Below are 16,267 nucleotides of genomic sequence, written 5' to 3' on the forward strand. Positions count from 1 at the left end.
TTTTTGAAGACAATTTTCAACTAATAAAAATATCAGGTACACATACTTATTGCCTGTTGATCGGAAAAAAGCATACGTGATGGTGGAAGGCTCTTGAGGATAAAGGAACTCTCCTCAGTAGACTTGTGTTTTGTTCATCATTGACATGTTGGAATACCTGAGAGAGCGGAGGGCTAACAGATGCGCGCTGTTCAAACTTACCACAACGCTGAAGCTGCTGTTTAGGACTGATGGCCAACTCTCAGTAATTTAGAAGCTTTGATATATCCACGGCCTCTCCTCTCTTTCCTCTAATCAATTTCGTTTCCTGTGCTGCTGGCCTTCCTCTTGGGTTTCTAACCACGCTTATCTGCCCTCTGCATCTAAAGCCTCCAGGAAGATCGCTCTGACGTGGCCTAATAGCTTTTATCGGCTCACCCAGTGGTTCTTGTGCTTTGATACTTGTAACCAGGACTTAACCACACGGTGCCCAGCCCTGATAGGTCAGCTGCTCGCCTTTGTGAAGGATGCTATTTATGCCAAGGCAACCACAAAAATCTGCCCCACCCCCACCTCTTCCCACAAAGTGGAAAGGAACCTGAGGACAATCAGCAATGCAAGTGACTCTGGAGCCACAGTGTCTCCAGTTCCTGTGGCTTTGTTTGAACTAATTAGAGAGAATCATGGTATAGTGTGCTCCAGATCACAACCTTTCTATTTTTGTACTCTTATTTCAGGTGCTGTGATTACCCCACCCCCCACCCCCCAGAGAGCTACCAAAGCACTTTTCTTAATAACTCATTACAACTTATTTGACAAGCATGTTGATGCTTCTCCCTTTTATATACAAACACATCTGGAGAAATTCATCAAGTGAACATTTTCCTTTTAAATAACAACAACAACAACAACAGTAATAATAATAATAATAGAGACCATTCTCCTGGCATTACCAATTGAGCTCTACAGAAATGTGATTAAAAAAAAAAAAAACTCTAATTTTTTTCCCTCCATTTACAGCAATCCTGTGAGAAATATACTCTTGATAAAACCTTTTCAGCTTACTTAATATTCTACGGTTTAATTTTTCACCAACATTAGTAGAGCTCAGGAAGCCGTATATGCTTCAGGATTAAAATGCCTTGATTTCAAGTTAGGTCATGCACACATTCAAATCCCGCTTCTACTTTCCAGCCTGGGTATCCTTGGACAGGTGCTTAAACCCCAAAGACTTCATTTCTTCATAAATAAAACAGCACTTATATTTCCAAGGATAAAGTGAGACGGATATGTAAAATGCTTAATAGAACATTGTGTGTGTATTGGGGGGCGGCGGCGGTGGTGGTGGTGGTGGTGGTGGGGAACAGCCCAATGGCTGGACCTGCTGTTGCTTTGTTTGGTAGTGGCACAGTGAGAAAGCAGGGCTAACCTAGAAGGCTAGGTTGGCTAAGCCTGCCCTCTGCTAAGATGCTGAAAGCCCCATTGAGGCCCACTCCACCCAAGAAAGGCATGGAGGCTGGCTTCAAGGTACTCGGGGAGGAGGCTCAGTTCTATGCTGGAGGACCGTACTCTCAAGTTTCACATGCATGTCTCTGTTATTTTTTCAGAATTATATAGTGTGATCTTACTTTTATTATTGTGTTTTTTTTTTCTTGCACAAGTTAGTCATCACACTGTGCTGAGCAAGGCCAATTCAGCTTTTATTAATAGAACCTTGACATACCTTAGTCAACCGTGTACTTGAAAGAAATGGAGGGTCTGTTTTACCCTTTCTCTGTGTATCCATATTTCTTTACAGAAAGTGCCTACTCTCCAGGTGGGGCTACTATGCAAGTGAAAAGATCCCAAGTTCAAAATAATTCAGTGAACTGGCTACGAATGGGAAGTCCTTAGTCTTCCTTCTTACCCCTCTGCTTTGTCATCCATTCCAGAGACATAGAATTCATCTTTAATTGTTCCATGGCCTTGTATTTCATTGGCTTGGTGACTTTTTTTTTTCTTTTGATTTAAATTTAGCACATATCAATTACGGCTAGCAAGGTCTGTTCTAGTGCTCACGGGGAAATTCCACAGGACCCTCTTCACACTGGGGACGGAGAACATCTGCTGCTTTCATGTTCGGATGCCAGGATTTAGAGGTCAAGGCTGAAGGCTTTGGGGATCAGGGCAAGTGTCAGGCTGCAAGCAGCATAATGAATGGCAGTTGCTGACTGCCTGGTTTAGCCTGTTCTCAGCAGGGGATATTGCTATTCAGTATAATGAGCTGGGACTTAGTGAGTTAAACACATCTAGCTTGGCAAGGGAGGTTGGCCATGCCTTTCCCCTCCTGGTTCTGTACTGCATTTTCATCTTGGAAGAAATTATATTGAGGTCTTCATTAGTGGCACCCTGCAGGGTGAAGCCTCCATGAGGGATGATAAACAGGATGGCTTTACAAAAAAAAAAAAAAAAAAAAAATATTGGCCAGCTTTAGTGCAGGGAGTTGAGGGTTTAAGTTGCCTGAACTGGAAAGGGTCTGAAGAGGCGATTATGTTAAGCAAGTAATGTGTATCGGTAACATGGAATCAAATTATGAGGGTCAGTAGCTTCCTGGCTTTCCCGCTGCATTAAATGAAGATATAAGATTGCATTTGTGCTGGGTACTTCTTGAGGCCACACAGTGTCAGCACTGTCCAGTCGTCCATACTTCACAGCGTGTCACCTCTAATTTCATGGGATTATCTGCACGGCTGCTTTATTAGATGCTCGTGATCTTGAGAGTCCTTTGAACTCACAGCAGGGCCCTGCACAGTCATTATTGTGAACACTTCTCTTACATACAAAATTCTTATTGCCATCATTTTATGGAAGATGGCTACAGCCCACCCTCTTGCTTCCAAAACTCTGAACTTACTTGTTTGCACCACAATCCTCCTCAGGGGAAAACCCTGAGTGTGAAAGATGCTTTGGAGGACTCCCTTTTAAAAAGCTGTCGGTGTGGTGGGTGGATTTATAATGGAAAGGCGGGTGGTCCTCAGGTCAACAGCATCAGGATCACATAGGTGCCCAGGAGTGATGCTGATCCCATTAAATCGGAAACCCAGGGATGGGCTAGGTGGCCTGTGCTTTATTTAACAAGCCTTCCAGGTGATTGTGAGGATGGTGTGGCAGTAACAGTTGTGGTGTAAAGATAGACCAGCCTGGCATGGTGGTGCATGCCTTAAATCCCAGCACTCTGGAGGTAGAGGCAGGCGGATTTCTGAGTTCAAGGCCAGCCTGGTCTATAGAGTGAGTTCCAGGACAGCTAGGGCTATACAGAGAAACCCTGACTCAAAAAACAAAAACAAAAACCAAACAAACAAACAAAAAAGAATGGGAGAACGGGATAGAGCAATAGACAAGTGATACAGAATGCCCCGCCCCCAGAATCTCATTAAGTTGCAAGGGTACTCTGTTCTGATAAAATGTTCCTCCATGTGCCAACAAAGCCATGGCTGGTGTGGCGACATCCATCCCTGCAACTGGTCTTCTGTATGCTTTGGTAGCAGAGAATGCGGGATGACCCACATGTGATGTCTTTGTGTCTTTCAGAACCATCCCCCTTGCAATCTGCATCTCCATGGCTATCATCACAGTGGGTTACGTACTGACAAACGTGGCCTATTTTACCACCATCAGTGCGGAGGAGCTGCTGCAGTCCAGTGCTGTGGCGGTGGTAAGTCTACATTACAGTCGTGACTCTTTGAATTCGGGTTAATGAGGAGTCCGTGCAGCTTGATCGAGGTTCCTTCCAGGAGAAAGTGTTTTGAAGTTGGTAATCTTCTCTTGGCCTGAATGATAATATTTTGAAGATTTAGAGCACACCTTACTAATATGTGTTATAACATACAGCTAACCTCTGCCATGTGTTTTCCTTGGTATTTTAAATCCCCTAAAAAGCATTTTTATATAAAGCTGCCTAAAACTCCATCAAGGCTGTCTTACAGAGAGGGAATATCTTCCCAACATGTTTCTAAGGACAGGTGGAGTTGCTGATTGCAAATCAATGCAAGTTTTAGTGTGCAAAGTATCACCCACTCTTCTCATTTCTGGTTAGAAACTTTTCAAATGTTCGCTTGAATCCTTTCCCCAAAGTATCATTCTAGGAATTTCAGGAGGACCATGACTATTGATCTATTTGTAGCATGACCTTGGAAGAGCAACATTGGGATATTTATAAATTTGGGAACAACTAAGCAATTAAATGTTAAAGAGGTGCTCTGATAAAACTTGAAGATGCCAGTGTGCATTGTAACTCCCTAAGAGCTGCGTGCATATCATTCCAAAGCATTTGACACTTGGACTATATTTGTTTCCAAAGACCATGCCATGAGACTGCTTTTTCTGAGACACATACTTGTGTTTGTTCAGATTTTTAACTCGAAAGAATTCACTCATTAACTCAAAGCCAGGAAGGGTGAAAACTTAACAACATCCAGTGACACTCCCATCCACCAAGGGGCAGTTCCTTTTCACATGGTATCACTTCCTATCAGCAACACCCACAGGGAATGGTTATCTCCTGTCCTGTGAACCAGTGTCTGAGGTCACAGCATGAAAAGGGCTTTGTCCACTGCAGTGCTGTCAGGCAGTGAAATGGACAAAGCTTCTGGGTGTCTGGTCGGTTGCCTCACGTTTCTAGGCAAAGGGCAGCACTAATTTGTGGAGAGCATAATGGGGTCTGTTAATTGCATAACACCAGCTGCATCAAGGACAATGGAAAAAAATCCTATATTAACAACAACAACAATAACAACAACAAACAACATCCTTTATACAAATGTGCAAGATTACCCCTGTGACAGCCTAGGAAGAAAGCTTAGAACTTTGTCTACCATTTATTTCATTTATTTATATTTTCTGTCGCTTGTCAGGATTGGAATTTTGTTCTAGCCTTTTACAGGAAACCCTGGAAGGAAATGATGGCCTCCTAGGGTGGGGGAGGGCTGACTCCATAAACAGGTTCAGCTGGTAGGGCTTACCCAGTAAAGAGCCTTCAGAGTGGCTCACTCCTGTGATGAAATGGTCAACTTGTCTAGTGTTTTGATTTATCCTCCCGCACTGAGGTTGCTATGTGAAACAAGTACCGGTAACACTCGCCAGTGTGTATCTATACCTCTTCATACAAAGGTGGCTTTCTGGGATTGTGCAGAACAATTTCTGTCTCTAAATGTAGAATTTCCGAACTGAGCCCCTTCCTCTTATCGGAGGTGATAGTTGATAAAGAGTCAGTAAACAGATCGTTGCTTTGGAGGGACAGAGAAGGCGACTGCTTAGACCTTTGCCCACAGGTCTGAGACAAGGAATGCCGTGGTACCCGCTGCTGGTGATTGTCTTGTGGAGTCAGTTTGACCCTAACGAAAAAGAAGGATAATAAAACATTCACGTAGCACCAGGCTAATAGAAAGTCAAAGAGCAAGTTTGGCCTAAATTGTTTCATTTTATTCCACTTTCGGGGAAAGCATTAATTTGCTCCGTTCTTTCCTTCCTCAGACCTTCTCTGAGCGGCTGCTGGGAAAATTCTCATTAGCAGTCCCGATCTTTGTTGCCCTCTCCTGCTTCGGCTCCATGAACGGTGGTGTGTTCGCTGTCTCCAGGTGAGGGAGTTCATGTATTTTCAGAAACACATTTCTGTTTTAGAGATTGGATGTGATAAGGATAACTTTTAAAGAGAAAAGCAATAGTTCCTCCGAACCTGTTGTTTTTAAAGGGATATGCAAGTTCCTCGTAGATTCCAGTGAAGCAGGTTTCATTCTGTCCAGTAGAGGGCGCTGCGTATCTACACATAGCCCACTCTGATCCCGGCATGCTGCATTTTTTAAAAGAGTGAGTCTACAGGGTCTTATAACGGCCTTTATTTCTAGCGATAAAGTCTTTTGTTTTCCTGAAGGTGCCACGAAAAAGAGTAAAATTGAAAGCAGAAATCACCACTCCACCATCTGTAACCATTTTTTTTTCTTAGTTAGATGGCACAAAAAAATCTTTTTATTTTTTGTCTATGTTACAGTTTAAATTAGAGAAATGTTAAGACAACATGCATGTACATGTGTGTACATGTGCACTGAATGTGTGCTAGCTTGGACTGACCCTAACAATCTAGCACTGAATTTGCCAGCAGCTACTCAAGTATAGGGAGAACTCTACTCAGTGCAATATTGCTATTGTTTTTCCTCGGAGCGATATAAGATATTCCCCAGACACTGTATGTCCTGAAAGGAGACTTATGATGAAATCTGCCCTTTGTCTCCAAAGCACAACTCAAATGACCAGATAAGAAATGTCAAGATGCCTAGCATAAGGAAGATTCGTCCATATTGCTTCGGGGATTTAAGATTGTTACCCATTTGAATGATTGATTCTATAGTCAACTTCACCGTTTTTTCTCTCCGCAGGTTATTCTACGTCGCATCTCGAGAAGGGCACCTTCCGGAAATCCTCTCTATGATTCATGTCCACAAGCACACTCCTTTGCCAGCTGTTATTGTTTTGGTAATGCATATTAACAAGTACATGTAGATATAACCTCACAAAATGGTTAGGAAGGAGGGAATGGACCCCACGTCCCTCCCGATTCACCACTCAGTTGGTGCTCCATGTATCATTTTCTGGGAGGCCAGAGATGTTGCAATGGCTTGCTTCCATGGCGTGCTTTTGATGTGTATCGGATGCCCTGGGATATGACCCACCTTAGTTCTGTTTCACCTTTGCAGAAATTTGTAAGGTGTGAAGGGAAATGAAGGCTGTGGTTTCTCTCCTTGGCAGAGAACCTCAAAGGAAAGAAAAAGAAAGAAAAAAAAAACCCACAAGGTTACAATCTAAACTCCGGACTCAGAGTTCAGCTGAAAGCAGACTGTGCAAAAATTATCCATTGTCTCCTCCTGGCTCCTGCCATACAACGTAATTCAAAGCATAGATAAAACACCAAGCAGAGAAATGGTTCTCCAAGAGAAACTGAGACCTATGAGAGCAAACCTTAAAGAGAAGAAAGAAAACCCCTAAATGTAAACTGTGGGATTCTCTAGGCTGGGAACAACATTTGTGAAATGTGGGATACAAAAGGTATAAGAGCCCTCAAATACCCATCAGCAATGCTATAGTTATTTTCCCCCCTCTGATTTTAGTAACATTTTTTTCTTAACCAGAATCTGCTGTCAAGGGGACCCTGGATTTTTTTTTCCTTCTCCATGCATTTAATTTCTTTCAGAATGTTTCCTTGAAATTTCTTTTGAAAGTACGCATACACTCTGTGCACAGCCTGGAAGCTAACGTCACTTGTGGGAACAGGATGTATTATTCCATGAAGAGGGCTTGCGTGTGACGCCTCTGCTATCGTTCATGCTGTCCTTGGCTTTTTTCAGCTGCAGAGTCCTGCTCTGATGTTCTTGTTCTCTATGTTTATTCTTTCCTGGTCTTGAGGGTCACACGCAGTCAGCACAAGGGGAGAGCTGACCTGGAGTAGGAAGAGGTCAATGCTGGGAGCTAAGAGATTCACCGTCACATGGTCATTGCCTGTGTGTGGGTCCCAAGAGCACTTCATAAGTCATTTCAGAGCTTTCTTAGAGTTCCCCAGTTATCTACATTTAATATTTATGATTGGAAATTTTCTAATTGATTCTGCATGATTTTGAGTGATTGGATTTTTTTTTTCTTCTTTGAAAACATAGTGTCTCAAGTAAGGTGTACCTATACACGCTGCTAGTCTTGCAAGCATGAGAACTTGAGTTTAGTCCCTCAGAACCAATATTGGCATAGTAACTTGCATTCATAATCCCAGTACTTGGTAGGCAGAGACAGGAGGCTCCCCAGAGTTCCCTGGCCAGTCAGCCTAGCCTGCATGGCCAATTCTAGGCCAATGAGAGACCCTGTCTCACAAGGTAGAAATTGTCTTCTGGCTTCCACATGCATTTACAAATATCCCTGCATTTATACACATGTGCACCTGTGTCAAGATGGACAGACACCCTTCCACACAAAAGCAAAACAACAGAAAATACATTGTCTCCTTTCCAATGAAAAGGAAACCGACAAAGGAACCAAACAGCAAATTCTTACAAAATTCTAACTGAAATGGGGCTCCTGACAGCATCCTCCAAAGGAGGCTTTGTTGCAGCATAAGAACAGAATCTAGAAAAGAAGTTTGTGGGACCTAGGCTTTGGTCAGGATGGTAGCCTAGCATTATGAGTAACTACTGGATGGGACACATACAGTGTGAAGTGGTGCCATTGACTGTTGTTACCTGTTCCCCCTTAGTCCCTTTGCTTACTTTGTCTCTCCTCCACCCCAGCATCCTCTGACGATGGTGATGCTCTTCTCCGGAGACCTCTATAGTCTTCTAAATTTCCTCAGTTTTGCCAGGTGGCTTTTTATGGGGCTGGCAGTCGCAGGACTGATTTATCTTCGGTACAAACGCCCAGATATGCATCGTCCTTTCAAGGTAACTTCGGCCATCTTGATGGGTTTACATAAATCTCTCTCCTAATACCTAGGCCTCCTTTTGTCATAACTTGATGATGGGCAGGTTGGGTAGGGCAGGGGCCTGCGGAGTATGATATTTAACTCTTGCTGGGAGAACCTCCTCTGTTGCACTTCACTTGGGGAAATGACATGCATGTTTAAGAATGATACAGTGAACTAGTCACAGGCTTTATCTGTGGAGAACAGACAGTGTTAAAAGATACTTTCCACACTGGGTTTTCATACATGGCTTGGGTACGTCCAGAGCATTGGCATACCCCTGTCTTCATACTAAGTGATTGCAAACAGCTGGGCTGTGAAAGAAAGAGAATTTCATTAGTTAAAACTCGGCCAAGAGTGCTGCTTTACAGACTAGGTATTTTAGTCCTTATTGGAACTTGTTAACATTGTGGTGGGTTTTTTTTTCTGCTATATGCTCTAAAGCAGCAACTCTTCACCAGTGGGTTGCGGCCCCTTGGGGTTCAAATGACCCTTTCACGGGGTTGCTTAAGACCATCGACAACACGGATATTTACGTTATGATTGATAATGGTATAAAAATTACAGTTACAAAGTAGCAATGAAAATAATTTATGGTTGGGGGTATCGTCACCACATATGAAGCTGTATTAAAAGGTTGTAGCATTAGGGAGGTTGAGATACCAAGGCGAAAGCTCACCACTGAGTAGATGACCAGTACCTCTACCTGGCGCTTTCCTTTGGCAGGGCTGGAGAGCAGCCTTGTCATCCATCAGTCTCAGACGTCCGTGGGTCGGTGTGATCTCACTATTTATTTGCTTTTAAGACTTAGCACAGATAATGCTGCCAGTCATGTTATCAGGATTTGACTCTAATTGTATCGGTTGCCACGCGCTCGCAGCATCTTTATTAGCTGTTGACTAAGAGTTGGCCCGTTTCATTCCCATTTGGGTCTTATTGTGACTCTCAACAGGAAATCAATATCCACTGAAAGGTTTTAACATGTAGCAAAGTCACTGGCACTCTTGACTCCGCGGGTTCTAATTGTGATTATCAAAGAACCAATCTCCTAAGATGAAAAATGTAAATCATGTTGATACTTTCCTAGAAAAGAAATTTGAATAGACCATCCGCTAGGAAACAAAATTTCTTAGCTCAAGACTTGGTTCACATGTTCTAAAACAAGTTAAGAAATTACACTGACCTAGTACATGCTCTGTGATGACCCAGTCATGTGACTGACGCCCTCTACCCCGGTGGACTGCGCAGGCGTGAAGCTGTTTTCTTTTGGTTGTGTTTCAGGTGCCTCTCTTCATCCCGGCACTATTTTCCTTCACCTGCCTCTTCATGGTTGTCCTCTCTCTTTACTCGGACCCATTCAGCACCGGGGTCGGCTTCCTTATCACCTTGACTGGAGTCCCTGCATATTATCTCTTCATTGTATGGGACAAGAAACCCAAGTGGTTCAGACGATTATCAGGTAAGTCTTTTAAGCATCTTGGCCCTGGCTACTGTGTTGTAGAAAACCCATAAAGCTGTACATGGCTAATATGCATCTCTTAGAGAATAAAGCTACTAGTGGCACAGTGGTCAGTTAAACTAAATGACTGCATTGTAACTGCCGCGTGAAGAGAGAGACAGGAAAGGCATGCAGAGTGCAGCCCTTCTGGGTATTTCATTCTGGTGATCGTCATCACTGGAGTTTTAGAGAAAGAATAGCTTCTTTTTTTAAATATTTATTTATTTATTATATGTAAGTACACTGTAGCTGTCTTTAGACACTCCAGAAGAGGGAGTCAGATCTCGTTACGGATGGTTGTGAGCCACCATGTGGTTGCTGGGATTTGAACTCCGGACCTTCGGAAGAGCAGTCGGGTGCTCTTACCCACTGAGCCATCTCACCAGCCCAAAAATAGCTTCTTTAGGTAGAAGTTTTTCAGTGCTGCCCACTGCTCTTCTGAATCCCTTAGTGACATAATGATTGTGTTCTTTGGTTGAACAAGTCTAGTGGCTATGCTAGCATTAAGTTGACCAATGATGTAAGGTTTGTTGGGGAGTGAGGTGGAAGGCAGCAAATGTCTTAAACATTATGGCTATAATACTACCTCATTAGGAAAAGTGAGCTGAAGAGGTTTCCAGCAACAACAACAACAACAACAACAACAACAACAACAACCACCAAACCAAGAGTAGCAGCTTTCTTGTGTGGTTTCTCTATGTTTGCACATGTGTAAGCACATTCTCCCAACAACCATTTAAGTAGTAGAAGCCATTGTCCATATTGCACTTTGCTGGACATCAAAATTCTGCATATGTAGCAGAGGATGGTGTCGTCGGACATCAGTGGGAGAAGAGGCCCTTGGTCCTATGAAGGCTCGATGCCCCAGCATAAACAGGAGTGGGTGCGTGGGTGGGGGAACACCCTCATAGAAACACGGGGGTAGGGGTGGGATAGGGGGTTTTGGGATGGGGGGACCAGGAAAAGGGATAACATTTGAAATGTAAATAAAGGAAATATCCAATAAAAAAATTTACTGCAGTAGATCCTCGTCCTATGACAAAATATCAGACTAAAACATTAGAGAGACCTTGAGCATGCGTGACAGAAAGCTGGAGGCCTAGAGGAGCCAGCAGCCTTTGGGATGGGGGGCAGAGGAGAACAAAGCGAAAGTTCTTCTTGTTGTCCCCACTAGAAGGCTTTCTTTCTTTCCCTGTGCAGTCGGCCAGTTCTAGCTGGTCTTTCCTCTCACAAACGCGGGCTCCAGGCTGCTCTGTCAATTCAGATCAGACATTTTCAAACGTGATCTTTTTCTTCATTGCCCTTCTGTGCTCGGGTAATTTTAGAGGTTTTGCTGTGTTTCTTCCTCTGATGATGGTCTGAGAATCTCCAAGGCCGCTGCATTAGCCATTTGTGGAAGGAACTGCTATGGAGGAAACCCAGGGTGGTGATTGGTTCTCGGGACACTGTTAACTCTTACCAGTAACAGGGCAGAGCGCTCTGCTTTAAACTCTGATCACTGCCGCTCTTTATCTTTATAGACGCCTTGAAAGGAAGTGGGGGAAAACAGCAGTCCCCTGTAATTCTGTTTGATTTTCCTCTCAGGCAGTGTTCTTGTAGTAAGATAAAGAAAATTCATAATATTTATTGCTGCAGAAGCAAGTATTTTCTTAGCCTTTGGCCAAAACAAAACACACAGATGAAACCAGAGAGTCCTATAGTAGTGCCCAACCCTTCCCCAAAGACACACTTTGTGTTAGAGAGAAAACTCCACGTGAGCTTGAAGGCAGGTGAGCCTTGCCCAGAGCAGTTGGTTCAATAGTTTAATATCATGTTGTTTTGCCCGGTGAAATTCTCTAGTTTTTATGTTTTGTTTCTCCTTTAACCTTAGTATGTGTGAATAGATTAATCCTGGGAACATTTATTTCCAGAAGTTGTAACTAGACATCATTCTAGTGCACAGATACTGGTACAAGGCTAGTTGGCACAGTCAGGGAGTGTTCTGAGCCTAAGGAAGTGAGATTTTTAAAAGATCTGATGAATGTCTCTGGCCACAGGATGCCAGTATTGAACCACTTTTTTATGTGATAGCATCTCCAAAGCTAGAAGAAAGCACTCTCTTAAGGGGATAGTCAGATATGCAGAAAGCTTTCTCCTCTGTAACAATGGGGCAGACCTTTAGTTGTTTATATTACTTATATTTATATTACAATATAAATGTATTTATACACATATTTATTTATATTATATATTTGTGTTATATATTATAATTTATATAATTGTAATATATACCTTGTAATACAAATTATAGTACAAATTATATGTAATATTATATCTATATTATTCATTTATTTACAAACAGACAAGCTTCTTAGAGGAGGAAAAGTATGCAGGTTCACCCTGATATGTTTGTATACACAGAGTACTAGACCCAGGAAACCCATGCCAGGGCTAGCAGCAGCCATTGAACTTGGTAGCCTCTCCTTATCCACCCAACCCTATTGCAGCTGAGAGCCATTAGGATGACTGGCAGTCAGTCCCTCTTGCTCAGGGAGAGATATAGAGGCAGCCTTATTTTTGGTTGTAAAAAAAGTGGGGGGGGGGGAGAATTTACTCTGGCCACCATGAACAGAATGCCTGTAATCCATCTTTGTGGACAGCAAGCTTGCAATTTGAGAGCCTAAGAGCCTATGCTGCCTGAAGCCTGTCAAGGTGGCTTCATTGGGAACAGTCCACCAAAAGCTGGTGAATGCATTTACAAACTGTCCTGAAGGTTAGAGATGACCACTTTAATTCATTAAGTTCACCTATAGATTTCTTAGGGGCTCAGAAGATGTTCCATTAAAAAGTATGAATATAAATATATATAAATAAATACAAAGGCATTCACCTTCTTCCCCCCTTTAAGAGAACATACTGAAATTATTTTCTGGGGCAGGATAGCTTTGCACTGCTTCCCAGGCTAGCTCAATCCTGGCTGTTGATCCTCTGCGGATCCCAGGTGTGATGTGTGGATGAGATTGTGCAAAGTCAGTTGTATCCCTGGTTTCCTTTAAGAATAACAAGGATGGAACATGGAAATCGAAATCACTGAATGGCTGTAAGGTTCTGTAGGTTGTAATTATGGAAACCTCCAACTGTAGGTCATCAGCTTATCTTTATTTGAAAAGGCAATAATAGAGATTTATTATTGTATGGCCACTAACCTTACTGTGAGTATGGATATGTAGCACTCCAAAAGCCATGTGTTCTGTAGTGTTTCTAGATGCTTCCTTGGTTCCACTGAGCAGCTGTGCCAGCCCCACTGTTGTAGGACAGCTTAGGAGGAAAAGTCGGGAAACCAATATGTACCTCAGGCCAAATGCCTGTCTGAGCACCCCATCATAATAAACGTTACGGCACCACTCGGACCCCAAAGGGAGAGCTGGGGAGAATGTCAACAGAGCTGGCTAGGCTGAACCACCCACTCTGGGTCTTGGTCTTGCTCAGCTGAGAGAAGAATGAAAACTGTGCTTTCAGAAGGATACAGGGCCATCCCAGTTGCTACTGTTGTCTGGAATGAATGTAGAGTTCCCACACCAGGGAGCAAGAGATCTAACAAGACAGCATATAGAGACCTACATTAAGGCAAAACAGTAGGAAAGAGCTTTGATGTCAGGAGTGGAGGACCAAGTGAGAAGACAGGATGGAGAGATTAGTTTAGGAGTTTATGCAGGGGTTTGAGCAGGGCTAACAGGGGCTTGAGGCCTTATTTCTTTAATCCCATTGCTTATTCTCCCCCTCTCTCTCTGTCTCTGTCTGTCTGTCTGATAATTTTACCATATTATTCTCTGCAAATATGGGGTTTGATTATTGCTTTCATGGCAGAGTGGACTGTATAAAATACAACTTATTTAATAAATATGTAAGGTGTAACATTTGACATTACTGTACATGAGACCCCTTTAAATAAACATAGGGTTAAAAACAAGCAAAAACAAAACATGCCCTCCCCCCATAAAACAAAACAAAACAAAACAAAACCACGGGATGTCTCCAGGCAAACTCCCTCAGGGATTATTACTGTATTTGTTACTTTTCTTTGTTCTGCAACAACATACCAGGCAAGAGGCAGTCTAAGGGAGGAAGGATTTTTGGTTCATAGTTTGGGTGATGTCAGCCCCTCCTGGCATAGAAGGCACAACTGCTGGGGTTTCCCAGGTGGCTGGTCCACTGTCTTTAGCAAGGGAGCAGAAACCAAGGAGAGGCTTTATAGGAAGTAAGGCTAGGCCATAAAGTCTCCAAACTTGCCCTCTTATGTATACCCCAGTGAGGCTGTACCCGTAAACCTTACACTGTCTTCCTAAACAGCACCAAAAGATGGGGGCCAAGTGTTCAAAGGAGGGACATTTAGCAACACCACAAGAAGCAGAGAACAAAGGATAAAAATAGCTTTTTAAAATGTAGTTAAATATTGCGTGCAAGGGCTTGTTAGAATAACAAGTCATCAGAGAAGAGAAAAGTGTCTGGAGGGGAAATGATTTGGGTCTGGAACCTTGGAGAGGATGCTACCTAGGCTTCTTTAAGATCAGGAGACTTTGAAAGATGTTCTATGGGGATTGATGACAACAAGAAAACAAGAATGTCCGTAAAACCATCACCACCAAGCCCAGCCCCCTAGCTCTGTGGTCAGAACATATTCTTAAAAGTAATATAAGCCAGGGGTCATTCTATTTTGGTGTCCATTAGAGTTACCTCTTGCTGGGTTAAACCTTTGGGAGACTGAGACCTTGACTTGAAGCAAAATCTGAATTGTGGAGAGTGTTTAATGTAATTGGTCTAAGGACCAGACCTTAGTGACCCAAATTAGTCCAAGTTTCTCATTCTACTCATGAGACAAACTAGGTCTTGATAATTAAGATAATTTGCTGAACAGTACTACAGATTAGACACTGGAAATACTATTCTCCTCCTGACTGTTCTGAGAAATTGGTTGTTATCCCCTATGTAAAAAAAGAGAACAAACCCATTTTGAGCTGAACATGAAGAATATTTGTAAACATTTATTTATATCTCGGTCCCATTGTCTCAAAAATATTTTCAGCCTCCTGGTTCATAAATAAATGTTCTTATTTGAATATAAAATATTAATATATTCTTACTGAGAAAGCATCATGGGAAGTTGTAGTAGTGACAAGTCAACTAATTGAGGATGATAGGAATGTAATGAAGTAAATAATTCTCGGAAGTGCTCCGTAAAGAAGGGAGCTGTGTCTTCTCAGTATTCATCCCCAAATAATTCACATTTTGCTATTTTTATGCCACTGTGATTTTCATGCATTTTAATTTCTCCTTATTTCTTTATAGACAGAATAACCAGAACATTACAGATTATACTAGAAGTTGTACCAGAAGACTCTAAAGAATTATGAACTTAATGCATCAAAAGCTTGGCCATCTGCCCAGGATTGAGATACAAAATGGATTTTTATTTCAAGAAAGCACAACGTTGATGATGGACTAAAGGAATCAGTTATCTCTATTCATATCCTCTAGCGTATTCAAATTAATTTCTGAGCAACTTACTGGTAACTCCATGTATTTGTAGCAAGCTAATATGCAAGTCATACAGTGAGGCAAGCTCACAATTCTTGAGTCTAGTGCCTATCTGCTGGGGGGAAAGGAAAAAAAACCTAAGGGCTTTGGTACCTGGGCTATCATTCCTCTACCATGTTTTTTATCATGACTGAGAACCTTGAATAGAAGGCCAAAATGGTTTCTGTATATATGAGGTCTATAAACATAGCTTTACTTACTGGGGACATCTATACTGTGAAAGTATTTTGTTTTTTATTTTTCTGAAAAAAATGTCATTATTGTAGCAAAGAAGGTAGAATGAATTTGATATTGACCTTGGATTCTTTTCCCTTAGTGATCAACATGGCTGTCACTTATCTTTCAATGGCTTATACTCAGAGCATAAGAACAAAAGATGTGGGAGTAGTGTGTGTGTGTGTGTGTGTGTGTGTGTGTGTGTGTGTGTGTGTAGCTTGAGATCAAATTCAGGGCTTTACAAAAGCCAGACAAGCACTCTACCATTGAAATACATCTACACCCTAATTTTCTTAAATGCCTAAAACAAGTATTTCCAGGGGTTAGTATTTATGACACAATCCTAGGATCTATGTTTGTACTAAAAACATTGAGAACTTGTTAGGTTAACTTCATCATCACTCATTGTCAGGAAGCTTGGTGTTTGCAACATCACTGTGCATTCATTGTGGTTTGTTTTTTTCCTGAAAATGTGTACAGTTTGGTATGCTATCCATTGTCCACCTCTTTGATAATGTACTTCTTGG

The 16,267-nt window shown here is 42.2% G+C and overlaps 1 protein-coding gene across 1 annotated transcript in view; it reads left to right on the plus strand.

The window, feature by feature from the left end:
• The window catches only part of Slc7a11 (solute carrier family 7 member 11), a 69,071-nt gene extending 53,535 nt beyond the window's left edge, over window positions 1–15,536 (plus strand). The window contains exons 7-12 of the mRNA XM_021158042.2: window positions 3,550–3,673; window positions 5,491–5,594; window positions 6,390–6,486; window positions 8,283–8,432; window positions 9,734–9,911; window positions 15,276–15,536. Of these exons, the coding sequence (XP_021013701.1) occupies window positions 3,550–3,673; window positions 5,491–5,594; window positions 6,390–6,486; window positions 8,283–8,432; window positions 9,734–9,911; window positions 15,276–15,340 (718 nt within the window). The 3' untranslated portion in view covers window positions 15,341–15,536. The remainder of the gene's footprint in view (window positions 1–3,549; window positions 3,674–5,490; window positions 5,595–6,389; window positions 6,487–8,282; window positions 8,433–9,733; window positions 9,912–15,275) is intronic.
• Window positions 15,537–16,267: the final 731 nt, after the last annotated feature.

Source organism: Mus caroli, unplaced genomic scaffold, assembly GCF_978045245.1.
Source record: "Mus caroli unplaced genomic scaffold, Mus_caroli_1 scaffold_3, whole genome shotgun sequence".
Classification (NCBI taxonomy): Eukaryota; Metazoa; Chordata; class Mammalia; order Rodentia; family Muridae; genus Mus; species Mus caroli.